Here is a 27,963-nt window from a genome sequence, read left to right as displayed (position 1 = left end):
ACTCAAAACTGTCTGAAACGGATATCGTACAAACATACTTGGGGTCTAAAACCATTATTTCGATGAGGCACATTTTTGGTCGTATCAAAGTGTAAATACCCTCTTTAGCCTAAAAGCTGAGGGTATAATTACGATAGCCAATCTTGTAGAGAATTTTCAGAGCTACAACATATTCTTTAGTCCCTTTTCGAAAGGATTTGCAGTTTTCATGCTAAATCCTGAAGACTTAAGAAAAAATCTGAAAGTTTGATCTGAACCTCTATATCTCAAAAATGGTAAAACCTAGGAAAATATCAATCAGCCAATCTTGTACAGAATTTTCACTGTTACAACATTTTCTTTAGTCCCATTTCGATAAGACTTGCGGTTTCCAAGCAAAATCGTGAAAGCTAAAAAACCCTTAAAAATGTCAACTTGAATCGCGATTTATTTAAAAAGCGCTCCGGTGATTTTTTTGGTTTTTTGATTTTTCTCATCTATGAACATTGTAGTTGCAGAATCCGCAAAAACTTCCCAGGTGTAAGCACCATCGAGAGCTCCGAATACTCGCTCGAATTCCACTCGCGAGTGAAGCTCTTCTCGAATTAGAGCAAATTGAGGGCGTTACTTGCCCCCTCCCCACCAACAAACAAAAACTTATCCCACCCCTAATAAACTTGCCAAACAACCACCAAAAAAATTGCACCCAAAAAAAAAAATACCACCTCACCCCAAAATTTTACTCGCGAGTAAATCGGAGCTCTGATTTCATCTCCTAAGTTTGGAGGAAAAATTACGATGTACAAATTTTGGACCAACTCGGACACTCCTTTCGAGAGTTATCGTGCTCCCGCCAGACTGACAGTTAGGTTGACTCCAAATTGTCTGAATATATATGTACATATATGGAATCTAAAATCATTCCTAAAATAGAATAAATTTCTATGTCATCCAAATAAGGTTAAAACTTTTCAAAATATTTTAATTTATCCTTAAAAATTAGTGTGTATATATTTTATTTAAAATAATATCGTTTAAAAATTTTTCGAAAAAATAATAATAAAGAATGTATGTATATAATAATTATCATATGATAAAATTAAACAACAACAACGCTTTGTTCTTAAACTTAAATTGTACTAATTATAAACTATTTACAATAAAAACTAAAACAAAAGAAATGTCTTTTTAAAAGAATAGAAATGTGACGGTTATTAAATATCCTGTGTTTAATAACCACATTGAATGTGCATGTTCTAGTGTGTGTGTGCTTGTGTTCGTGTGTGTCTATTTTCTAACTGGACTTGTTGTTAGCTGCTGGTATCCACTGGATTTGTTTCAATTTATCATATATACTGAAGTAGAGAGCTGTTGTTAGACTGGACTTAAGTAGGGTGGGAGCAACACCTTTGTACAGGCCGCGAACACCTTCCTGCTTTATGGTTTCACGCAGACAGCTATAGACACCGGTGCAGCGTATGTTTTGTCCAAAGGTTTGACGATTCGATTCAAAACCTTGAATTTGTAAACGTTTTTTGATCAAATCAAAGGGATAGACAATTGTCTTGGACAGCATGCCCGATGAGGCCCCCATTATCAGAAGAGTCCAAGTGGGAAGTTGACTGGGAAACAAAAAAAAAAATATATTTCATTATTGGTATTTTTTTTTAATACAAAATTGCATCATTTTCCTCACCTCCTTTCTTCCACATGGAACATTTTACATGCCGACTGTGAAAATAACCTATAAAACATAAAATTTGAACCCATAAGCGGTGTTATCTGCAGTAGAGCAGAGGACAGGCCACGATACATGCCGCGTGGTCCTTCATTGCGTATTATGGATGCCACAGCCCTTGTGGCATTACGATAACCTTTACTGGTATCCTGGGCTATCAAACGTGTCCTTATCACATCTAAGGGAGTTGAAATTATCACAGCTGTACTGCCAGCAATGGCTCCGCATATGAAATTGGATAGATTTGGTTTATCCTTAAGGTAGGCAGTTTGTTTGGCAAACAAACTCAATTGTTCATAGGTCCAAAATTGAGATATGCCATACATAACACTTAGCACTTGGGCTGGATTGTGGCCCTTCCAAAAGGCCAATAGACCCTCCTCCCTGAAAATGGTTTTTACCGCCTGGGTAATGGAAATATATTTAGATTTTTTGGCCAATGCCGTGGCAGGGTCTATACCAATCGGCTCCACTTGTAGTTGGAAGCGGATTTTCAAAACATCTAATGGTTGGCATGTTGATCTGGTAATGGCGGCTGCCAAACCTCCGGCAATAATTTGTTGAAATTGTTCCCTTTTGCTGTGGGTACGTTTCTTGACTGGTGTTTTGGGTTGATCCAATGATGTTGTTGTTGTCGTCGCTGCTGCTGCAGAAGCATTTGCTGTTGTACTCACTTGGGGTGTCATCTTTAAACAGAGTGTTTTTGTAATATGTTGTCGTCTAAAGGTCTATGGAGAATGTGCGTAGTGGAGCGAGCTGCTGCTTTTGGCTTTCTTGTGTGTTGTGTCCAAGCATTAACTCACAACTGAGGATTGCAAAGAGTTTCACTTTTTTTCGTTGTTGAATGTATGAATGAAATGTTTTGGTGTGTGGGTCTGTCTGTCTGTCCCGTCTGTCGATTTCAGAGGTATGTATTGTTATGCGTTATGTCGTCGTCGTTGTCTTCTTTGTATGTTGAGACGTTACGCTCAGGTATTTAAGATATACAATGAAGTAATAGTTCATTACGGCCACTGCCAGTTAAGGTTGTACACCACACAGATCATCAGAGTCAAAATCACAGTTTGGATGATTATTTTTTAGAAATTGTTTTAAGTCTTTTTTGTTTTGGAGGAACTGCAAAAAGGTAAAAAAAACAAAATTTATGCTGTAGAGGAAGCTAAACAAATTTGAATGTGTGTAAAAAATAAGCTAATTGTTGACAGATTTTGGTTAAAAGTTCACTTGGGTCAAGATGAGTTTTGAAAAACAGTGTAATGACGATTACCTTAAATATAAGTGCAATTTTGGAGGAAGTGGTTTTATGTTTAGTAAATCATAGAAAACTATCTAAAGTATTTACAACTCAGTGCAGATCGGGATAGGGTTTTTTTAGGTTTTCACAATTTTGCTTGGAAACCGCAAGGCCTATCGAAATGGAACTAAAGAAAATGTTGTAGCTATGAAAATTCTCTACAAGATTGACCTTTATGATAATTTCATAGGTTTTACCGTTATTGAGATATAGAAGTTCAATTTGGGACAATGCATTGACTATATCATCCTGTCATGACTGCAATTTCCCAACATAAACTTATATATCTCGAAAAAGGTACAACCTAGGAAAAAATGACGAAAGCCAATCTTGTAGAGAATTTTCACAGGTAAAATATTCTCTCTAGTCCCATTTCGATAAGACTTAACGTTTTGAAGCAAATCGTGAAAACCTAACAAAAAAGTTAAAAATGGGATCTGAACATCTATATAACTCAAAAATGGTAAAACCTATGAACAAATCATAACAGTCAATCCTCTAGAGAATTTTCATAGCTACAACATTTTCTTCAGTCCCATTTCGATAGGACTTGCGGTTTCCAAGCAAAATCGCGAAAACCTAAAATAAACCTAAAAATGTGAATTTTGACCGCTATTTATTTTAAAATCTCTCCAGCGATTTTTTCTTGTTTTTGGATTTTTCTCACCTATGAACATGGCTGTTTCAAAAACCACAAAAACTTCCCAGGTGTAAGCGGTTTTCATTTAAAGTTAGTTAAGGCGCACTATGTATGAACTTTTTTTATAAGGTAGCGATACAGCCATTGCATTGTCCCAATTTGAACTTCTATATCTCATTAACGGTAAAACCTATGAAATTATCATAAAGGTCAATCTTGTAGGGAATTTTCATAGCTACAACATTTTCTTTAGTTCCATTTCGATAGGACTTGCGGATTCCAAGCACAATCGTGAAAACCTAAAAATCCCTAAAAATTTCAACTTGAATCGCGATTTATTTAAAAAGCGCTCCAGCGATTTTTTGTTTTTTTTTTTTTTTTTATCTTTTTCATCTCTGAACATTAAAGTTTCAGAATCCACAAAAACTTCCCAGGTGTAAGGCTATTCAAAAATGGTTTTCCCTGTAAAAATATCCTTTTTAGGTTCTTTTAAGGGCAACATGGGTACCATTGGAAAACTTATTGAGACAGCTATCCCCTGAGCTAATAGAATCGTAAAAAAAAAATATTGCCCGACGTCGCGATATTTAGCATTTTTGGGAATATATAACCGTCTTGTGCTGAGGGACTTCAATGCTCACCCCATTAGCTTTGGCATTTCGTCCTAGGCAATGACCAGAGGGGTACTGCGCTGGCCGAGCAAATTGATAGTTCCACATTTTGTACGGTGAACAAAGACGTTCTTGCTAGGATAAGAGGAGGAGATTGCCACTGTTCGCCATACATCGCCTTTGCAGCACCCGGTTTAATATTACACTTAGCTCAGGCCATCTTCCTATCATTGTATACCTTAATAGACCACTGACTTCATAACCTATGACTTCCGAACTTTTCGGAGCCATTTGATTGGCAAGGATTCAGAGAATGTACCAATCACCGCTTCAGAGAGCTGTACATTTCCTCAGATCCTCGGGTAGCTGGAGAGAAATTTCCGGGAGATAATCACTGATGCAGTCGCTTGCTACATATCTGCTGGTCAAGTACCCTAAATCAGACCAAGTTTTCCAGCAGCGGCGACGGAACTACCAAATGAGCGTGGTGAGCTTCGTCCTACGAATTTACTCTTGAAGTCAACAGGCTAGTAGGCGAACATAACTCGAAAAAGTGGCTAGATCATTGCAACATTGCCACAGGAATAAGTGAATTGTGTGATAGAACGACTGTTACTTTCAAAGGCGCGGTAGTGCCAAATACGAAAAGATGTGCCTGTTATTTTAACCGTAAATTTATAGAGCACCCCGTGAGTGATAGGATGAAGAGAGCGTGCCACGACATATGAGAGTCCTCTCAGCTAAGAATGTACAACCACAATTTACGAAGAGCGATGTTTCAGATGTCATCCGAAAGGTGAAACCATCAAAAACGTTGGACCCACACGGAATCTCAATGACAATGTTTAAACAACTGAAGGAAATGAACCCGAGGTTGAGTATTTAAACAGTGTCTCAATTGGCAAGGTGATCCCGCTACTGAAATCAAGCAAGGATGACAGCATAGGTGAATCGTGCAACTCGATCTCCCTCTCATCGTCAGTGTTGTAGCATATAACCTTTCATGATTTTTCAGATGTCAACAGTGAAGCGAGCGCACGTATTTTATCCGGCCTGTCAGCTCGTCGGAGGGGCAGGTTCGATGCTTCAGCTCGCTAGAATCTTGCTACAAGAGATTATTTTAAATTTATATACGTGCTTGGTTGAAGGGGAAAGAAAGGCTAGACGATAGAAGTAGACAGGATGTTCGTTGGCATACTTAAGTCGATAGACGCAGAGATGTTATTTGGTCTATCTCGCCCACCCAACCTGGTCAGAGGTATTTTAAGTTCCGTTAGAATGTATAATCGACTGACACCCATAGTTACAGTGATTTAACTAATTAGGCCGAGCAGGCACCAAACAGGGAAACAAGAAAGTTTAGGCAGAATCCATAATTAATTTATTAGAAAACATTTATAGTTCAAGTTCTGTGAAAGCATTTCTTTCCAGATGTTATATGTATATTCATCTTAAGATTTAGCTAATTCTATTGTTTGTTTTTTTTTATATTAATAATAAGTGATGGGCAATAATAAATGATATAGTGTTCAAAAAACGCATGCATATATAAGAATAATTAAAATTGTTGTTGAAACTAAGAAATATATATTATAACTAATGTTTTGTGTAACGACCCATCTTAAGGCACAATAGCTTGTTGTTTTGCTATTCTTAAAGATACTTAAGCGCCGATAAAGAAAAAGATACAAAAGAGAATACTCACAGTTTACTCCAATTATGTATGTGTGTGTATCAGTCTCCCACGCCGAAAGATCTTTCGTTGAGTGCTGATGGTCAATGTTTAATGATGAAGAGATCGGGTGATATAAGAGTATGTTAATAAAGAGAGCATGAAATCACGGATTTTAAATTATTGTTTACATTCCATAGCTATGTTAATGGCGCTGGCACATTTACTCTACAAAACAACACTCATTAGCCACTGAATTGGGAAGTTGACTACGTTAATCGAAATAACTAGAGACGACACTCACAACAGCTAAATAAACTGGTTATTATGTTGGGGGAAAGGGGCATCCACCCAATTGTACCGTTGGAGGTCGATATACAAAACGCACTGATGTTTAGATTATGTTGTACCGAGTCTCGCTTCTAGTTACTTCGAAAACGCAAATGGCAAAATTTAATTGGTAGAAAAGAGTAAAACGAAATTACACTAAAGATAATGCTGATGTTGCTGGTTCCACTTGAATCAAAATAAATTTTCATATATCGCTTAGCTTTGTTTATGCATGGAAACAGTCGTGATTCACAAGGGAGAGAAAACCCTCCAAGCTTATGTTTTAAAGAAGAACCGTTCGTACGCGAAGTAGAAAAAGTATTTTGGTTCAATTGGAATAGCAACTATTTAAAATTTACACTCGTTTCTTAAGGTTATAACACTGCTGATAGACGAATTTATGCTGGTTTCAGTCTCGAGAAGCTATCTGCTGCATGGTATACCAAATCACACTAGGGAACTTGGTGATTTTAATATTATAAAACAGCGCACTGTAATCCGTATGGCACTGTTCTTTTTTCCTCCAAAACTGACCTTCAACAACCAAGTTTTACACTTCACTTTCTCGACAACATTTAGGCACAGATTTTTAAATAGCGCATTAGTAAAAACTTGGCCAAGATAAAAAAACCACGTTGATTCGTTCTAGCGACCACGATTTTCGCAGGTTTTTTCTTTCATATCATTCGAAGGGCAAATATTTCGTAATTCCCGTACGACCAAAGGCAAATTAGCGGTTTAACTGAAGGCAACAGACAACTGGTTTTCTTATGTTCGTTGTGTGATACCTTTGCACACACACGATGTTGGGAGGGAGGGACGACAAATCAAATGCACAAAGAAATCAAAAGTCTCCAATATTTTGCGATTGATTTTGGGAGATAGAGTAAGGTCAGTTTTTCTTTCCTTTTGATGCTAAACCGAAAATGTCTGATAATACCCAGGCTTAGTAAAAACAATAATTACGACTCAATTCAAATGAGAAGGATAATGGAGATGTAATAATGATGATTGAAATTGCAATGTAGTTGATGGTCATTTATTCAATATCAATCCTTACTGATGACGTCAATAATGAAATTATGATGGTAAGCGAATCGAGGTTTGAAGTAATTTACATCTACCATATCACGGTGTCAATTGCCTGTCCCCAAATAGGTAAAAGAACAATTTACCAAATGTTTCTACTAAGCTGAGACAGGTAAAACAAATCCAACATTTAAAGGTTATATGGTTCAATTCAAATTTTTAATAGTCTTATTTCGAAAGTTGTCTGACCAAGGAGGAACGGCAAAAATGGCCGATATAAATTTAATTTTAGGTAAAGAAACCTCGAGATGGATGGGCTGAATTAGCAGCTTTCCAGGTGAGAGATGGTAGTTTAGGGAGCGTAATGCGAAAATTCTCAGAAGCAAGAAAATAACCAGATACTTTTCACAAGATCTCCACGTACAGGGGGCGTTGCCAACAAAATTCAAATATTTTCCATGATTATTACGAAGTAAAACATGATAGTAATGAAAACGAAATATGATGGCAAGTGCACTTCTACACACCCCCCTGCCAAAATCAGACTTCGGGGGTGTAATACATACCAGAAGCTGATTCCCACTTGCCATACGAGCAAATCTAAAACGAAGACACCTATTGCCGGATATCCTTGGCATGGTATGTACCAAGGAAGATTCCCTTCAAGTCTTCCAACTCGTAATATGAGTTTCCAAGTTTGTTTCTAACTCTAGCTTTGAGAAAGGTGGGGGCCAGTTTGGCATTAAAACCTTGTTGAAAGCTACTCTGCCTAAAGTTACGCCTATAAACTTCTTGGCCGACGTTGTAAGACACCTCCTTTGAGCGAAGGTTATAAGTCTTTTCGTTCCGACAAAACTGTTTCTGCACATTTTCAGATGCTTTCTTTGCTGCTATTTCTCGGGAGTCATTACGATCGAATCTTACAGCACGATCTTCTAACATATCTAGCTGACGGAGCAGAGAATAGGTTGCGCCATTCGTAACCATATTTTGACCGAAAGCCAAATAATATGGAGAAGCTCCGGTAGCAGAATGCCTGGAAGACCTCAACGAGCAACAGATGGAACTTAGAAATTCATCCCAATTCCGTTGGTCAGGCTTAATATATGACTTTATCCCCGCTATGATAGACCTATTCACCCTCTCTGAAGCATTCGCTTGAGGAGAGTGGATGGCTGTGTAGGTATGACTTACACCATACCGCTTTAGTAGCTGATTAAAAATGACCGACTTAAACTGAGAGCCATTGTCAGAAACAATGGTCTCAGGTACGCCGAAAGTGTGAAACAACTCAGACTCAAGATATTTGACAACAACTTCCGCAGTAAACTTCCTAACCGGCACTATGAATGGAAACTTCGAGAAATGATCGAGGGTGATAAAAATTCCGATATTACCCCCTTTAGATCGTGGGTACGGACCCAGAAAGTCCACGTAGAGTTTCTGAAAAAATCTGCAAGTGTCAGATGTCTTTCCCATCGGCGGTCTCAAAACGGTATTGGGGTGCTTTACTGTCTTGCAGGTCTCACAGTTATTCACATACGTCTTAACATCAACGGCTAGATTGGGCCAAAAGAAAAACTGGCGTATTCGAGAGAGAGTTTTGTTAATGCCACAATGAGAGGATAATGGATGGTCATGGGCTTTCTGCAGCACCTCCGGAATTAACGCCTTCGGCACCCAAAGTTTCCAGGCTAAGTCATCATGAACCTGTTCACCTGTCGCATGTTCTGTACGCCTGTAGAGGTAGCCATCAACTACCTTGAGGTCAGGTAACTGATCTTTATTGTTTTCAATTTTATTCAACAACTGACGATAATCATCGGACTTGAAATGCGCAGACCCCAGATCGATAAAGAATCCATCGCTATTCTCAACCTCAGACAGACTCTCTAGGTACAACCCGGACAAATCCTCCGTGTTGGCTCTAGAAAGAGTATCCGGGACTATGTTCATACTACCACGCCTGTGCTGAATGTTGAATCGGTACCCCTGGAGTTTTAAAGCCCACCGAGCCAGCCTAGTACTTAGATCTGTCTGGGACATGAGCCACTTCAATGACGCATGGTCAGTAATGATAGTGAACTCATGCCCTTCGACGTACGGTCTAAACTTTTTGACACTTAGCATCGCGGCTAAGCACTCCTGTTCGGTAACTGAATAATTGCGTTGGGCTTTGTTGAGTTTCCTTGACATAAATGCTATAGGAATCTCTTCACCCTCCGCGTTCTTCTGTACCAATACACTTCCTATTCCTGTCTTACTCGCATCGCAGTGTATGAAAAACGGCTGCGAAAAGTTCGGGCTATGTAAGACAGGGGCTGAGCTCAGGCAAGACTTCAAAACTTCGAAAGCTTTTTGGGCTTCCTCGGGCCAAACAAACTTTTTCTTTCCTTTCAACAAATCAGTTATTGGTGTGGTAATAGAAGCATAATCCCTTATAAACTTTCTATACCATCCTGTCATTCCCAAGAACCGGCGAACCTGCTTTATCGATCTAGGGACTGGAAAATCAGTTATAGCGGAAACTTTATCGGGATCCGTTTGGATCACACCGTAACCAACCACATGGCCCAAATATTTGACCTCTGGCACGCAAAAGTGGCTTTTCTCCACATTTATGGTAAGGCCACACTCACGAATCCTCCTTGCGACCAGTCCCAGTACCTCCAGATGCCTTTCGAAAGACTCCGATATGACCAGAAGGTCATCGAGGTAGACAAACACTTCCGCCCTCAGTTCCGGTGGAATCACCTTATCCATTAGCCGGGACATTGTTTGGGGGGCGTTACATAACCCAAAGGGCATAACCTTGAAGTGATATAACGGCCTCCCCGGGACGGTAAATGCTGTCTTCTCCCGTGACTTCTGGTCCAAAGGGATCTGCCAAAAGGCATCCTTCAGATCCAAACTGGTAATGTACTGGGCCTTGGGTAACCTGCTCAGGATTCCGTCGATCTGAGGTAACGGGTAGGCATCACCCACGGTCACTGAGTTCAATTTTCTGCTATCTAAACAGAGTCTATTTTTGCCAGGCTTCCTATGAAGCACTACTGGCGAAGACCAAGCGCTATTACTTTCCTCTATCACCCCCAATGCTAACATCCTATCTAGCTCCTCATAAATTAGCTTTTCTATGGCAGGTGATACAGGAAAGTGGCGTTGTTTTATAGGCCTGGCTTCACCGGTGTCAATACTGTGGCATAAGACGTCGGTTCTGCCAAGACCTTCCTTGGCATATGATGGAAAAAGCGAGACGACATGGTCAAGACGCTGCTTCTCAGTGAAAGAAAGAGGAATCTGGCCATTAATTTCATCAAGGCGTATTGGAGATGATGGTTTCATATGGCGAAATTCGTCTGGTAACAGATCAAAAGCCTCCCAAAAGTCAATTCCTAGGAAAAGATCGCGATCCAAGCTAGGGATTATAAATATCGTAATGGTTTTGTCATTCCCTTTAAAGGTAACAGGAGTTTCCACAAATCCTATTACCTCTTGTCCTTTGCCATCCGCGGTACGGACGGTAGCCTTCATTTTCTTAAAAGGAATCTTGGATTCCAGGAAGTTTTTAGCAGCTCCAGATCCGATACAGGATATTGAAGCCCCAGTATCCAGAAGGCCTAGAATCCTCTTTCCAAATAGAGTTACCTCCGCGTAAGGACGTACATCTAACGGACGATCGAGCAAAGAGCATACCAAATTTTTCTTCAAAGTTTTAATCCTACCCCAAAAAGTCTTTATACGAACTGCGGACCTGGTTTTTTTAATTGGCTCATTGAATATTCTACTTCGAGCCACGTTGTATTCTCGAATCCTGACGTGCAAAGGTTTTAATGGGAAAGATTTGGGTTCAGATTCTTTTAGGGACATGACAACACGGGAATCAAGTTTTTGGTTGGAATCATCAGAGCTTGCGGAGATGCAATATTTAGCAGCAGGCAGGTCTGATGAAGGGACATTGTTAGGTGGTCGTGCTAATATGGTTATTCCAGCTCTGATATCTGGGTTCTTGTTGTCGGATGTGCACTCTTTTGTGCACCCGACTTGCCGTTTTTTGATGCACAATTGACACAGTTCGGTTTGTACGTATTAGGGGCCCCACAACCATAACAAAAAACGGACCTTTCCTCCAGGCACTCTTGGTATCTGTGGCCAGCTTTGGAACAATTCCAACAAACCAGATTCAAAACGGAAATTTCCTCGTTGGACAACCTGTCGTCGGTAGGTGCATTGCCACTTTCCCCTTCAATTTCAGAAATTCTCCTAGTTAGAGAACATGGTTTGGACAGACTTGCTCCTAGCTTCCGTTTCATGTCTTGCATGAAAAATTCTCTCCTCCGGCAGGTATCGCGCAACACGTGCAGGGTTCTTATTTCCAGGTTCAAGATCTCATGCTGGATCTCTGGTAGTAAATTTCTACGAAGAGTCTCCACCAGCGTTTCATCACTCATGGGAGTCTTCAACCTGTCCGTTAGGGCCACAATGGACTCGTAGAACGTGTCAAACGATTCATTGGGCTTTTGTTTGCGTTCGCGTATCATTTCCCTGATATCTATATCGGTTCTAGAGTCTTGATACTGTTCGCGAAGGGCTTTACACAGATCGGACCACCTGATTGCCCTGACCGAGCGATGGTATCGCCAGAACCAATCGCTGGCCTTACCGTCAAATAACGAGCTGGCATTTCCGCAGAGCAGGTCATAATTTCCTTGCAGCGTCTGAGCCGTTAAAGCTTCTACGCGATAAATAAAATTCTCAACGGAAAGCCCGTTTATCCCTCCGTTAAACTTCAACTTCCAATTAGACATAATCTGCAGTACCTTATCTGGCCGCGAGATTAAGTCTGAAGACGAAGAAGAACTACCGTGGGAAGACGTATTAAGGTTGGAATAACTTTGATTCTGTGGCGGCCTATTCTGTAAAACGGCGTGTCGCTCTGAATGTGAGCCAATACCCAACAAATCCCTGAAAGTCTGCTCCTCCACTGCTGGAAGGGTGGGCATCTGATGTGGGGGTGTATGATGGTGCGGCTGTCTGGGTGATGCTGATGGTAACATCTTAGCAACGTTAACCTCAATGAGGTGGTTCAATTGAGCAGTTAGACTGGCCATCATTTGGTCCTGCTGTGCTGACACCAAATTAGTCACAATCTGTGACACTATCTCGTACTGAAGAACTTCATTGCCAGTAGATCCTTGGGCATTTGCCTGAACTGCAGGTACCTGAGGTGCAGGTGCCTGAGGTGCAGGTGCCTGAGGTGGAGGAGCATTTCCAGTCGGTACTGCCGCACTGGCCTGTTTTGTTTGAGATCTAGTTCTCCCTTGAGAAGAGCTTGGGGATGCTGGATCTGCTCCTATCCTAACATTACAGATAGGGCAATACGGTCTCGTCTTTATGCTTTTTTCCAAACACTTTTTGTGGAATAGATGACCACATTGAAGCTTTTGAGCTGTGGTACTTGAAACAATTGCTTCCTCACAAGCATCACAAGAAAATTCAGCTGCAGCCGTAGCACTGTCACCTGCTGCCGATGCCATAGTATGAAAAACAAATCCAAATTATGAAAGCTATATATTAAGATGCAAAGTGTGTCCGAATTCAAGTAGATCCGAGCAGTCTGAAGGTATTAATGACACAGATACAGAATTGGAGATATATACAATTTGTATATAAACAATTGACAAAGAGATTTTCCTTTTTCTAGGCTAAGGCAGCACCATGAAAACTCACAGGTGCAGGCTTTGTTGACGAAATAGGGTAAGTCAGCAAGGGCAATGGTATAAACGCAGGGTATTCACTGCCTGGTCATATACCCCCGCAGTAACACCCGACACAACAACAGTAATAACAGAACAATTTTTACCCCCGCTACCCTAAGATTCCCCTTCTCCAAACAAGAGTTTTCAGAAAAAAAACAAGGGCAAAAATGGAGGCGTGAATATCTAATGCTTTCCTAGCAATTAGTCACACAGAATACAATTTGGGTCTAAATAGTTATTAAAAAAACATGTTTAGCCGATTAATGATAATAAAATAATTTGAGACGACGAGATAAGTACTTCAGAAAGAAAGAAAAATGTATTCAAACGAAAGAAAAACAATTGCACTTTGTTCCTTCTATATGAAGGCCAACCGTACCTAATTTCACTTTGCTTCCAGATGACCGTATTTTCCCCTAGTCATTTATAATCTTAAAAAAAAGGTTTAAGTATTTTTTCCTATAATTTGTCGATTATAACCCTAGCAATTAATCAAGGTTCTGGGTAAATAAACTTTTGCCAAATGACATCGTTTACATACGAAAATATTGTGGTTTGTGAAAAGCTTGCTTTAAGTAAGGAAATAGGATTAACTTCTTAGCGAAATTAAGCCAATAGCAAATTAGTGATATGTATTTTTAGTTATTCCCTGTTTGATAACACAGCTAACCCGTTATATAAGTCACTTATAATGTTATAAATTTGCCAACAAACGAAGATGAAAATATAGAATGATAGGATAAGATACTACCAGACCGGACGAAAGCTACTTCGTTTCGAAAATCCTGGTGCTGGTAAAGAAGCTAGATGTAATTGATTTGCCCTGGCCTGTGGTCAGGTCCAGCAAAAATGTCCAAACACTGCATTCCTTAAAGGCAGGAACAATTCAGAAACATCAGATGGAAATAGAAGAGGGAGATTATTTAGAACAAGATAGGTTGCGAAGAAATAAGTTTGTTACTTATGATTCTAGGCATTTTCCATATTTGAAAACAACCTCATTGAAAAATATGAGAACTAGACAGTAATGATGAGGAAATAAGAGATTTTTTGTATATGTGTAAACGGAGCCGAAATTTTAATTCTGGAAACAAAGACTTTGATCCCAGAAGATGGTATTTAAACAGATTAAATGTCTCAATTCGGGCCCCACGTTGGGCGCCAAAAATAACTTATTATGTAGCATATAACCTTTCATGATTTTTCAGATGTCAACAGTGAAGCGAGCGCACGTATTTTATCCGGCCTGTCAGCTCGTCGGAGGGGCAGGTTCGATGCTTCAGCTCGCTAGAATCTTGCTACAAGAGATTATTTTAAATTTATATACGTGCTTGGTTGAAGGGGAAAGAAAGGCTAGACGATAGAAGTAGACAGGATGTTCGTTGGCATACTTAAGTCGATAGACGCAGAGATGTTATTTGGTCTATCTCGCCCACCCAACCTGGTCAGAGGTATTTTAAGTTCCGTTAGAATGTATAATCGACTGACACCCATAGTTACAGTGATTTAACTAATTAGGCCGAGCAGGCACCAAACAGGGAAACAAGAAAGTTTAGGCAGAATCCATAATTAATTTATTAGAAAACATTTATAGTTCAAGTTCTGTGAAAGCATTTCTTTCCAGATGTTATATGTATATTCATCTTAAGATTTAGCTAATTCTATTGTTTGTTTTTTTTTATATTAATAATAAGTGATGGGCAATAATAAATGATATAGTGTTCAAAAAACGCATGCATATATAAGAATAATTAAAATTGTTGTTGAAACTAAGAAATATATATTATAACTAATGTTTTGTGTAACGACCCATCTTAAGGCACAATAGCTTGTTGTTTTGCTATTCTTAAAGATACTTAAGCGCCGATAAAGAAAAAGATACAAAAGAGAATACTCACAGTTTACTCCAATTATGTATGTGTGTGTATCAGTCTCCCACGCCGAAAGATCTTTCGTTGAGTGCTGATGGTCAATGTTTAATGATGAAGAGATCGGGTGATATAAGAGTATGTTAATAAAGAGAGCATGAAATCACGGATTTTAAATTATTGTTTACATTCCATAGCTATGTTAATGGCGCTGGCACATTTACTCTACAAAACAACACTCATTAGCCACTGAATTGGGAAGTTGACTACGTTAATCGAAATAACTAGAGACGACACTCACAACAGCTAAATAAACTGGTTATTATGTTGGGGGAAAGGGGCATCCACCCAATTGTACCGTTGGAGGTCGATATACAAAACGCACTGATGTTTAGATTATGTTGTACCGAGTCTCGCTTCTAGTTACTTCGAAAACGCAAATGGCAAAATTTAATTGGTAGAAAAGAGTAAAACGAAATTACACTAAAGATAATGCTGATGTTGCTGGTTCCACTTGAATCAAAATAAATTTTCATATATCGCTTAGCTTTGTTTATGCATGGAAACAGTCGTGATTCACAAGGGAGAGAAAACCCTCCAAGCTTATGTTTTAAAGAAGAACCGTTCGTACGCGAAGTAGAAAAAGTATTTTGGTTCAATTGGAATAGCAACTATTTAAAATTTACACTCGTTTCTTAAGGTTATAACACTGCTGATAGACGAATTTATGCTGGTTTCAGTCTCGAGAAGCTATCTGCTGCATGGTATACCAAATCACACTAGGGAACTTGGTGATTTTAATATTATAAAACAGCGCACTGTAATCCGTATGGCACTGTTCTTTTTTCCTCCAAAACTGACCTTCAACAACCAAGTTTTACACTTCACTTTCTCGACAACATTTAGGCACAGATTTTTAAATAGCGCATTAGTAAAAACTTGGCCAAGATAAAAAAACCACGTTGATTCGTTCTAGCGACCACGATTTTCGCAGGTTTTTTCTTTCATATCATTCGAAGGGCAAATATTTCGTAATTCCCGTACGACCAAAGGCAAATTAGCGGTTTAACTGAAGGCAACAGACAACTGGTTTTCTTATGTTCGTTGTGTGATACCTTTGCACACACACGATGTTGGGAGGGAGGGACGACAAATCAAATGCACAAAGAAATCAAAAGTCTCCAATATTTTGCGATTGATTTTGGGAGATAGAGTAAGGTCAGTTTTTCTTTCCTTTTGATGCTAAACCGAAAATGTCTGATAATACCCAGGCTTAGTAAAAACAATAATTACGACTCAATTCAAATGAGAAGGATAATGGAGATGTAATAATGATGATTGAAATTGCAATGTAGTTGATGGTCATTTATTCAATATCAATCCTTACTGATGACGTCAATAATGAAATTATGATGGTAAGCGAATCGAGGTTTGAAGTAATTTACATCTACCATATCACGGTGTCAATTGCCTGTCCCCAAATAGGTAAAAGAACAATTTACCAAATGTTTCTACTAAGCTGAGACAGGTAAAACAAATCCAACATTTAAAGGTTATATGGTTCAATTCAAATTTTTAATAGTCTTATTTCGAAAGTTGTCTGACCAAGGAGGAACGGCAAAAATGGCCGATATAAATTTAATTTTAGGTAAAGAAACCTCGAGATGGATGGGCTGAATTAGCAGCTTTCCAGGTGAGAGATGGTAGTTTAGGGAGCGTAATGCGAAAATTCTCAGAAGCAAGAAAATAACCAGATACTTTTCACAAGATCTCCACGTACAGGGGGCGTTGCCAACAAAATTCAAATATTTTCCATGATTATTACGAAGTAAAACATGATAGTAATGAAAACGAAATATGATGGCAAGTGCACTTCTACAGTGTCGAAGTTTATGCAGGCACTACTCATCCCCATGATGAGCATCAGTTGCCTAACATCGGCATGGATTCCAGAAATGCACAGTACCACAATAGCATTACACGCCATATGCACACAAAACACACAAGATCAACATTAGGAACAAGGTTCGCAGGTCGCGGGTGGGCAGCATTTGGGTTGCTGACATGGAAACCTTATTGACTCTTAAAAACAATAGGTCTGTGGTAAGCTATACAGCGCCCGTGTGGTACGCAAATGTTAGCGTTACACAGTGGAAGAATATTCAAGCCTGTCAGAATGGCAGAATGCCGCCCGAGGACTGCAACAGAATACCTCTTCAAAACACCAGTGGACCATCTTCATGAGAAGGCAATGAATTTACCGGTACATCAACACAACAAGATGTTGTCGATGCAGTACCCGATTGGGGTGAACATCCCTGCCACAATCTAGTTGGCTTCACCCATTCAGGCACGTCAGAAGAGATCTTCATGATCTTAAGAGATTGGTCCAAAAGTATAAACGAGAACTTATAGATCAATTAGCCTATCAAGCAGGCTTGAATAGCATTCGCACAGATGCAGTTGGGCAGACAGTACAAAAGGTACAGTGTGAATGACGTACTCCATAGCAGCAGATGGACGTCAGCTAACAACGCAAACACAAATGATTTTAGCCTAACTAAGACCCGAACGATGCAGCCGTCTCAATTTGTATTGAGCCCGAATAATTGACACGATATCCAACACATGCCCTTTGCATTGTAACTGAGCGACACGATAAACGGTATCCTTATCATTTATGGACACAGCCAGTCCAGGTTGCAGAATTTTTGAATCTAGACACAGAGTAACCAGAACCAGATAACTGAATAAAATATACTAACGAACATATTTGCATTGCTACAACAACAACTGAGTGCTACAACTTACGAATTTAATATCCGATTTGGCCGAAACTTTGCCCTCAGTTTCAAAAGCGTCTATATCGGCCAACATCTTTGGGTAACATACTCAAAAAATTTCAACATTTTTGGATACTCAAACATGTTTACCGAAAGTACTTGTTGTGATCCTGTTTACAGCGATATGTGTTCCAAGGGCAAATACCTACTTCAAAACAAAAAGGCCCCGAAGTTCTGAAAAAAATCTACGGACCAATAAAAATGGAGTGACCGAATATTCCTCTCAACGTGCATCTAGTTTCAAAATGGTATATACACCTTTTTCAGATGTAATTCGAAACATTTTAGTTGTAATTCGTAACATTTCTTTTGTAATTCGAGAATTCTATTTGTAATTCGTAACATTCCATTTGTAATTCGAATTATTCCATTTGTAATTCGAATTATTCTATTTGTAATTTGAATTATTCTATTTGTAATTCGAATTATTCTATTTGAAATTCGAATCATTCCATTTGTAATTCGAATTATTCCATTTGAAATTTGAATTCTTCCATTTGTAATTCGAATAATTCCATTTGTAATTCGAATTATTTCATTTGTAATTCGAATTGTTCCATTTGTAATTCGAATTATTTTATTTGAAATCTGCACCCCAAGTGCTGCCGGCTAGGGACTCGAGGACCTTGTTCCTACATTTCATTTTATCGCAGATAGCTGTGGCATGCGCAGACGACGTGAAAGTGGTGTTGAATGTGACCCCTAAAATTTTGGGTCAGTTTGTGGACGGAATTCTGTTACCATCGACCCTGATATTCAACTCTCTTCTATACTGTGCCGTCCATGTGGTGAACAGAGTGGCCGTCGATTTAGTGGGGGATATCTGCATATTCCTCGGGTGGAAAAAGGTGGTAAGATCGGTTAAATAGGAGTTCAGTCTCTCACAGATGTCATCAGGGTAGGTACCTGACGCCAGGATCGTACAATCATCCGCATACGTCACGATCTCAATGCCGCCTGGAGGGGGCGGAATACAGGAAAGGTAGAGGTTAAACAGTTCCGGAGATATCACCCCTCCTTGGGGAACTCCCTGTTTCGCTCTACGGGGCCTGGATTTCTTGTTCCTGAATGCCACATACGACTGGCGATCACACATATAGTTGATTATCCAACGTTTTAGACTTGGCCGAAGGGTTGTCCGCTCGATGTCCCCGAACAGCGTGGAGTGCTTGACAGTATCAAAGGCTTTTGATAAGTCAAGCGCCACCATCACTGTTCTATCACACGGCCGCTCCTGGTCGAGTCCTCGACAAATATGTGTGGAGATTGCGTGCAGAGCAGTTGTCGTGCTGTGCTGCTTACGGAATCCATGCTGATGATCGGCAACTTGATAGCTATTTCTAATGCTGGGGAGGACTAAGGCCTCAAGGGTCTTCGCTACAGGTGACAAAAGCGAAATCGGCCTGTACGATTCACATTTGCTGGCATCCTTGCCTGGCTTCAGTAGCGGGACCACCCTGTCCATTTTCCAGACTTCGGGAACAATAAGGGTGGCTAGCGACAGGTTGAGAACTTTAGTGAGATACTCCACTCCCGGCTCATCCAGCTGTTTCAACATTACCATGGAAATTCCGTCAGGGCCCAACGCTTTGGATGATTTAGCGTTCCTGATGGCATTCGCAACATCATCCATTGTAAACTGTGGTGGTTCATTCTCGGCAGGAAGAGATCTAATGCGACGTAACACTCTTCTCTTCGCCCTGTCACTCTCGGGGTGCTCGACAAACAGTCGATTGAATTGATCAGTCAACGTAACGTCGCCGAACATGACTGAGGTCCTGTCATTCCTCCTTCCGGGGTCGAGAGTGACTTAACCGTTGTCCACAATTTGCTTATACCGGCTCCAATGTTGCAACTCTTCAGATGATTTAACCACTTGTTCCGCTTATGTTCGCCGACCAGCCTGTTAACTTCCAGTGTCAGCTCCCTGACTCTGGGGTCGTCGGGGTTGGTTCGTCGAAGCTCATCACGCTCATTTGCTAATCCCGTCGCCTCTGCTGGGAAATTTGGTCTTACTTCGGGTATTCGACCAGTAGGTATATGGCGAGCGGCTGCAGCATTGATGATGTCTCGGAACGTCCTTTCCGCTACCCGAACATCAAAAGGATTGGGCAATTCTCTGAAGCGGTGATTGGTGAACTCTCTGAAACTCGGCCAATCAGCTTTCCCATGATTGACGAATGTGCGGCGTTCAGAGGTGATGAAATCGGGTGGTCTGCTGATGGAGACAATTATGGGGAGATGGTCTGATCCAAGGGAAATGACGGGTTGCCAGGTGACGTCATTTGTCAGACCAGGTGACACGATGGTTATGTCTGGCGAACTGTGACACGCTCCTCTAACTCTGGTATGGGCGTCTTCATTGACCCAGCAAAACGTAGAGCTATCAATCTGCTCAGCCAGCGCTATACTTCTCAGGTCGTTTCCGAGGGCCGAATGCCACATCTCATGATGCGCATTAAAGTTCCCCAGGACCAGACGATTACGACCTACCAAAAGCGGGCTAATGTCAGGCTTATAATCTGAGATACAGCTATTTCTCGGCGGGATGTATACGTTCAGCAACTCTATCTCGGCAGTTCCACATCTGACTGCTACCCCCATACATTCCATGTACGGGTCATTAGAGGCAAGCTCAAGCGAGATAGGTCTGTATTGAACAGACTGGTGCGAAAGGAAAGCTAATCCCCCACCTCCTTCCTAATTACGTTGTAACCATCACAACGTACTGAGCTGTGGTCGTTCAGCATGGTTTCCTGCACCGCCGCGACCTTGATCTTCTTCCGATTCATAAAGTCCACTATTTCATCGATCTTACCTCGGAGCCCATTGCAAAAAGGAGGCATTTTCTGGGATTGGAACAGCAACGGCTGGTGTTAAAGGCTGCATGTGCGGTTGTTGTCGAGGAGACTGCGGGGAGTCTCATAATCAGACGACGAGGGAGGTTCGTAATTCCATGACGACTCACTGGGGACTGTATCCACACAGCATGCAGCAACAAAGTCCCTATCGTAGTAACTCGCATGGGCAAGTCCAGAGCAACCCCTTAAATGCACCCACTCCTGACATCTATTGCATCTCACCGAAGATTGGATATGGGTGAAGATGCGGATGTGACAAACCGAGCACAAATATATTGGTCCTGGGTTTTCCTCCGTCCCGGCACGGACCAAAAGAATCCGAAGCAGACATTCCGAGATATGCCGCTCCCAGCACAGAAAAACGAAACAAATACAAACACATGTACACTGAGGTGGCAGCCGCTGGCCGGAACGCTGATGTTGTGTGGTCCCGGGTCAATCCGGTACAGAGAACCCGCTGCCGTGGGAATTGAACGTAGTCGTCACATAAGTCTCTACACAGCCCCCAACCTAACCTCAAACGATATTCAACCTAAGTATTGTTTTTGCAATATGTGTATGTCTGTTAGAGTATTCCGTTGCGTAGAAGACGTTATATCTGGATAAAAAGTATTGCTAAAAATCCAAAGTCGACTTATTCTTCTTTCTCAGAAAACCACATAAATTAGCCCAATTTAAAACTTGTTATTGTTTCCCATGTAACGGTTAGTATTTGACCTTGAAATTTTAACAAGCTACCAAGGAATTTGTGTTTTAAATGAAAATAGATAAATTAACTATTCAAAATGTATAAATTTTACTTTATGCAAATGAATCGAAGATGATGAGTAAAAAGTTCACAACTTCAAATAAACTAAAAATATTTATAAATTTGTGACCAACCCAATATTATTGTTGTATTTTGGTTTTCATATTTCAACCTATGCTTCTACGTAAGTTTGGATGCTGCTACAACAACAACACTTGGACGTAGCATAAGCATTGCGAAAAAACACAAAGAGCTACTAACAAGATTTAAAACCAAAAACTCAAGATCTAAAATTGTTTATTTATACCACTGAAAAAAACAATGTAATCAATGTCTTCTACGCACTATGGAACTATGTGGTCTTTCGACAGGTGTCAAATATTTAAATAACTATTTTGACATTCACACCTTTTCTTTGTCTGGTGGAGAGCATCTTTTTTTCGGCAGTTGTTATAAAAACACCGACTAGGTATAATGGCGGAATCTCTTCAACAAAATTATGCACGTATGTGTCTGGAAAATTAAGCCCTAAATCTGAGTATGCCAGCCAGCCACAAAGTGCACGCATGAGCAGTGATGCGTACGTGATTGTTTTATGAATGAAAATTCAAAAGCTATTAATAAGATCTTTTAGATACCTAGGGTCATAATGTTAATGAGAAAATTGCCAGATATCAAAAGGAAAAATCTTGCTACAAATTTGAGAAGTGATTATGATTAAAACATTTTGGCAACAAAAATCCACAAATACTATCATTAATGACACAATCACATTACACAAATACAATTATTTATAATTACAGTTTAAACATCTAGCTACACGTACAAAAAGCTATTAGTAAATTTAAAATTAAATGTGTAGGACTTTTTTAGTCTCATGACTTACCACAGCACCAAAAATTACAACCAAAACTTGGCATAAAATGCAATTATCCAATGTGCATAAAAGAAAGTTTTTTGGATTATGGTTTTTTGTTATTACTCAAGCTGTAATCGAATCCATTTGTGTTTTGTTCAGATACACTTTACTCCGGCTTGGTCATCGTAAAAAGTAAACAAACACTATATTCTCAGACAGCATATTCCGCTCGGCAACTGCGCTTTGTTTAAACCACTTCCACCACAAACACCTGTTTTATTACTAAAAACCGTTTTAATAGATTTGTAGTTTTAGTCGGGCGAATGTTTGTTTGCTATGCTTCTTTGTTGATTCGAGCTGAGTGTAAATGGTTTTCATTCATGCTAGTCGGCGCTTTTTTTCTCAACTTTCTCTTGTCCAGTCTTGAGCTCAGCTCGCTCGTCCACACTCCAACAGGGCTTGGCAAAAATCCAATATCCGCGCCGCCCCGCTGTCTTGAAACTTAACCAATAATCAACAATAACAGTTACAACCATTCATTATTAAATCTTCTTTACTTTGGCCCTTTACTGCTGTTATGCAGTCTGTTTTTATTAATTTACTACTTTGCTGGGGAGCTTAAAATGCTTGACTTCACTCAGGTTTATTTTGATTGGTTATGGACCTGTTATCGCGTTATTTGTCTTCTTCGTAGGGTTCACAACAAGTTACGTCAAAGTGAAATTTCCAGCAAGACAAAAAATTACAAGTGTTGAGATGTTGGCGTACAAATGAACTAGTTCATAATCATCTAAAACACTTCAGATTATTTATCCTTTCATTCAAACATTTATCCACTATTCTGTAATTTTAATCATAAATTTAAATATTTTGTTTTAAATTTAAAGAATAACGACTGCCCTTCTTTCTTATATGGAGGAATAATCTTATTTGATAGAAATAAACTTTGATGAACGCTCTTCTGAATGAAATAAAAATCTCAAATCTAAAATATACAAAACAACAACAAAATAAAGTAAACAAATCCCTAACACATGTTTTCAGTAATCATTCACAATAGATATAAACAGCTGTTTAGCAAAGACAAACACACACATGGTTGTATTTGTAGTGAACGTATGATGGGATGATGTGCACAATAGGCCTTTTTATGTTTTTTTACATTTTTCTTCAAAAAATTCGTGTTTCGAAAAATTAATTATTAAAAATTCGCACTTTGAACAATAAATTTATAAAAATAACACCTTTACCTAAAGCATGGCAGAACTACCAGGTAGTGGTATCACACCAGCTGATCGAATATGAAAAGTCAAATCCCTTTTAAAAAAATTATTTTTGTTGTAATTTCCCCATCAGCATAAAGTTTTGACATAACATATTCAAAATTTTACGATGCCACTACCTGGGTAATTGTGCCATGACCTAAAGAAAGTAGGGGACAAATTTCCATTACCGACCCTTTGCAGAAAAAATACAAAAATTTCCTTAAATCGCAAGTTTTCGTATTCAGTAGTCACACGCGCAAAATTTGCGGTAAAAAAATTGAGTTTTTGGGTGAGAGCGGGGAGGAAAAAGTAGAGAGGGGCTCTTTCCTCTCGAATTTCTGAATTTTTCATTGTGTTCTCACATTTAGATCGAGTTCCATTCTACAGTAATTTTATTAAATTGCTGTAGTAAGAAACTCGATTTAGGAACCCCTATAAAATGGGAAAGTTTTTAATGCAAGTTTCAGCGTGTGGCATAAGACCAAGTAAACAAGGGAATTTTCGAAACTTTGGAGACGTATGTATATCTCGGTAAGTATACATTTCCTCAACAAAAGAAATATATCGTTGGAATCGGCATCAAAAGCACTATCTATGGTTAAGGAAGGGATTTAAGATCTCTATATTTTTGTAATCAAATCCTTCTATTTATAGCTCTGCTCCTTTACGTTCAAGAATCTTCAAGTTTTACCACTTTTTACTCGAAAAGCGTTCCTTTACTTCAGACACAATACAATTCGGAACAAGTTGAGTTGACGCACTATGCTCAAAAAATTTTTTTTAAACTTGTACTTTTTTTAAGTAGCCGGCCTTCGGCCGGGGATTTAAGACTTTCTCCTATGGACAGGTGCAAAACTAGCAAAAAAAAAACAACTTTTTTTAAATTTAAATTTTTTCTCTTATCAGCTGGCCTTTAACAAGGGAATTTTTGGAACTTCAAAGGCCCATATCTCGGGAAGTATGGACTTCCGCAACAAATATTATATATATTTGTGATCAGGGTGACGAGATCTACCTGCGATAAAAATTTCATTTCGATCCGAGCATAGGTGGCCAGCTCGTCTTATGCCTACAATTCATATGGGAGCAGTTTACAACTTTTACCGGTTTTACCATTTTCAAATGTAAAGGAACAGACCATATGTATAAGAAAATTTTGGGGTTATATAGGGTATAGGCGCGACCCTGCGATTTCTTTCACATTTTTACACAGATAGAGTTATTGTTACGAACACAAAAAAAATATATATGTATATATTTTATCTGGGGTAAGTCCATACATACCGAGATCTGGTCCTTAAAAGTACAAAAACGACAGGTGACGCGTAGAACCACCTTATTCAAAAATCCGATTGAACCCGAATATAAAACTTCGATTGATGTAGGATGTCTTCATATCCTCAGTCTTAACTTCAACAAGTTCATCAACATCACTCTCCCTTACTATTATGGCCCCAGCACCTACATCCGTTGTTGTTGTAACAGTGTTTTATTATTATGTTTGTATGTTCGTTCTCCTGTTCAATCTGGCTCTGGGTCTATCTCCAGTTCCAGGAAAGTGGCTACTTCGATGGGATGTAACCACAGGTCCAATGGAGTTAGATAAGTAGGTTTGGCGGGGCAGTTGAATAGGTGCTTAGTGTCGTGCGGGCCCATGCCGCATACATACATTCCCACTCAATAGGAATTTAGGCGACTGCTATATCCCGAGCGTATTTGAGCCAAAACTACTATGGTTTGTCGTGGCAACCGACGCTCTTCAGCTGCGATAGATGGAGGATGTACTCCGATGACTGCATTCACACAATAATAGCTAATGGCCTTGGCAACTGTGTCCGTGTGAATGCTGTTCAAACCTGGCTGATATGCCTGTTGATATAACTATGGGCGCGGACGACATTCCGCAACTGGAGGGCATAAATGGCACTCTAAATAGACAGGGTGATCTTCAATCTCATTGAGGAAAATGTCCTCAAAGTCTCAAGAAGGATAGCATCCCGGACGACATTTGGGAAAATTTATCACTGATAGAGGATGATGAAGCTATACTCACGGCACTGATACATGTCTCCAGTTAGGATACTGCATTCCAATTCTTTGGAAAGGATGCTGAACCGAACTGTCTCATTGCGCCTGACAAATCCGCAGGATGAGGAAAGTGATAAGGGAGAATCACACATCTATAAGATGGAGATTCACTAATCCCTCTTACCTTCAATAATGCCAAAGCCAAAGAAGCAAGAAGAAGACAAGAGAGCGTAAATACTGCAATCGGCACGTTAATTAACATCGGAATACCATCAGCGAAAGAAAATTTAAGCCGATAACGTCGAAAATAAAGTTTGTGAGGTAGTTTGAGAGCAACTATCCTCACATAGCCTCACATTCCTATCAACGAAATTCCCACTTCAATTCCACAGGAGGAACCCTGTGGACGGGGAAAACCTCTTGTTCAGATAAGGAAAGTGTTCGATCAAGACTTCAAAGAAGACTGAGAAGAAGCCAAAAAATACTAAGGAAGTATCCAAAGTCTCCGAGACTGTTTCGCTGGACTTCGATCTGCCTCAAATCCAAAACTGGATGGATTTGAGTAAGTTGATGAACATAATAGGCTGTTTATATTAGATTTTTTAGATTTTATGATCTTTTCTTTATGAGGATTTATTTGACATGTAGACAATGGAATTGACATTTATAGCCCAGTGAGTTTATTAACCCTCTCACCCCGATGTTGCATACATGCAACATTGCCTTTATGAGCGTCTAAGTACCGCTATTTTACATATTCTGCTTTGAATTTTTCTCAAAAGTATACTCAGGAGGCTGTTTAACCTTGTTACAACAAAAAAATATCGGATGTGTCTCGATCAACATAGCTACCGTGCATTATTCAGTGTGAAGTCATGGTAGAACAAGAAAGGGTAGCAGCAATACCCAGCTGACTGAACTGGGTTGTAGTGTTAGTGTCAAATTCCATACGACATTTTATGTATTTATTTCTATGTTCGATGTATATTAGGGATACATATTTTTGAAGAACAAATTTATTCATCAGAAAAAAACTATTTCCCGTAAAGACGGCTTTATGTCATTGACATGTAACCTCCTCCAGGTCCGAACGACATGCCGCACACTAAAACACCGGTTTAAGTTAGTTTAGTTTAATTTCCGTTAATTTAAAAATTTGAATTGCAACGTAAAGTTTTTATTACGCAGTTACTTTATTTAAGCAACAACAACTACCGTGTAGAACTCTCTTCATCATTCTAGTTCTTTACCTTTCATTAATGTGATTTTATTTTGTTTTGCCATAGTCATGTAATTATTGTTTAGTTTGTCACTTTTTGATTTCTTGCATTTGTTTGTTGTTGTAATTACGTCATTACTGTGCTTGTCGTCCGCTTGTATTCCCCCATGTATGTATGTGAGTATGGTTGTTCGCTTAGGCGGCCATCAGACCATCTGCTTTTTCACATGTATGTTGTCACTTTGGGTATATTAATATACAGAACAGCTGATGTCATACATGTGAAAAAGCAGATGGTCTGATGGCGGCCTTAGTGCGAATGTGCGTCTGTGTGTTCGTTGCACAGATTCGAGGTGTTGCCATATGTGTTCTAGAGGACTCTAGAACAGGGAGACTTTGGGGTATAAATACAGGGGAACTGGCAATGACGAGTTGAGTTGTGAATTTTATACCGAAGTGTAAACATCGACTAGTAAAGAAGTAAAGTAAAGCTGTGTACTTAGCTATAACAGTCAGTTCCGAATAAGTGTAATAAAGTAAATAAAGCATTGTAGAAACGTAATCTAAAACGAACCCTGTTTTATTTGGCACAAATCGTATCGGGGAATAAAACAACGTCTACACGGAGATTAGTTAAACCTAATTCCGTAACAATATGTTTTCAAAATACTTATTGGCACAAGGAAAAAAAATTTGGGGATGAGAGGGTTAAATCCGGTTATACGTAAACGTACTATTAGGAAACCATCCGACATAGGTGCAAACAAACGAGAGCAAAGTTGGGTCTATGAAAGCGTAAACTATTTCAAAGATCGTTAATCCTCAGTAGATCCATCCAAAGTCACAAGCATGGACTTGCCTCGGAAAAAAATTATACCGTTGTAATCAGAATCCCATAGACTACCTTCAAACAAACCTCGAACGGACTTCAACTGCAATTAAGCGAAAATTTAGAACTTTTATGTGGGAAGGTGGTACCGGAAGGACTTGTCCGATTATCTATCTTCAAACTTGATTTAGGTTTGAACGAAAACATGTGCAAAGGTTGGACCAATGTCAGTCACACATTTTTGTTGGTAATGGTAGGATTTTTTAAGGCTCTCGGACCACATTAGATAGCTTTTAACAGTACCACAAGGAGTGCGTTCGGTAAAAATTTCTTATGTAAGCGAGATAACCGAAGGTCGAAGGTGTTATCCGATATAGTCCTTTTTGGAACT

The 27,963-nt window shown here is 39.5% G+C and overlaps 2 protein-coding genes across 3 annotated transcripts in view; both read right to left on the bottom strand.

Moving 5' to 3' along the window:
• The window catches only part of LOC141394836 (uncharacterized), a 149,845-nt gene extending 127,468 nt beyond the window's left edge, over positions 1 to 22,377 (bottom strand). The window contains exon 1 of the mRNA XM_073969813.1: positions 22,255 to 22,377. The gene's annotated coding sequence lies outside the window, so the exon portion shown is untranslated. The remainder of the gene's footprint in view (positions 1 to 22,254) is intronic.
• Positions 959 to 22,967, bottom strand: Tpc1 (Thiamine pyrophosphate carrier protein 1). Of its 2 annotated transcripts, none has more exons than XM_073970014.1 (3): positions 22,259 to 22,967; positions 1,676 to 2,833; positions 959 to 1,601 (listed from the first exon to the last, which is right to left on the bottom strand). In XM_073970014.1, the coding sequence occupies exons 2-3, from the start codon at positions 2,401 to 2,403 to the stop codon at positions 1,274 to 1,276; spliced, it is 1,056 nt and encodes a 351-aa protein (XP_073826115.1). In that variant the 5' UTR covers positions 2,404 to 2,833; positions 22,259 to 22,967; the 3' UTR covers positions 959 to 1,273. The 2 variants fall into 2 exon arrangements, with proteins under 2 accessions (XP_073826115.1, XP_073826123.1); XM_073970022.1 differs by having other exon boundaries at positions 1,676 to 2,940; positions 22,158 to 22,945.
• Between the last annotated feature and the right edge of the window lie 4,996 nt (positions 22,968 to 27,963).

The sequence above is a fragment of the Musca autumnalis genome, unplaced genomic scaffold (genome assembly GCF_047663935.1).
Source record: "Musca autumnalis isolate F117 unplaced genomic scaffold, ASM4766393v1 scaffold_1, whole genome shotgun sequence".
Taxonomy (NCBI): domain Eukaryota; kingdom Metazoa; phylum Arthropoda; class Insecta; order Diptera; family Muscidae; genus Musca; species Musca autumnalis.
The sequence above is the reverse complement of the archived record's forward strand: the minus strand, read 5'-3'. Positions and strand labels throughout refer to the sequence as shown.

What these genes read in the sequence shown, in the direction of transcription:
- Tpc1 (XM_073970014.1), bottom strand. Translation starts at nt 2,403, where the DNA reads ATGACACCCCAAGTGAGTACAACAGCAAATGCTTCTGCAGCAGCAGCG. An exon ending in TTCCATGTGGAAGAAAGGAG is followed by an intron (nt 1,602 to 1,675) that starts GTGAGGAAAATG and finishes TTTGTTTCCCAG; the next exon opens with TCAACTTCCCACTTGGACTC.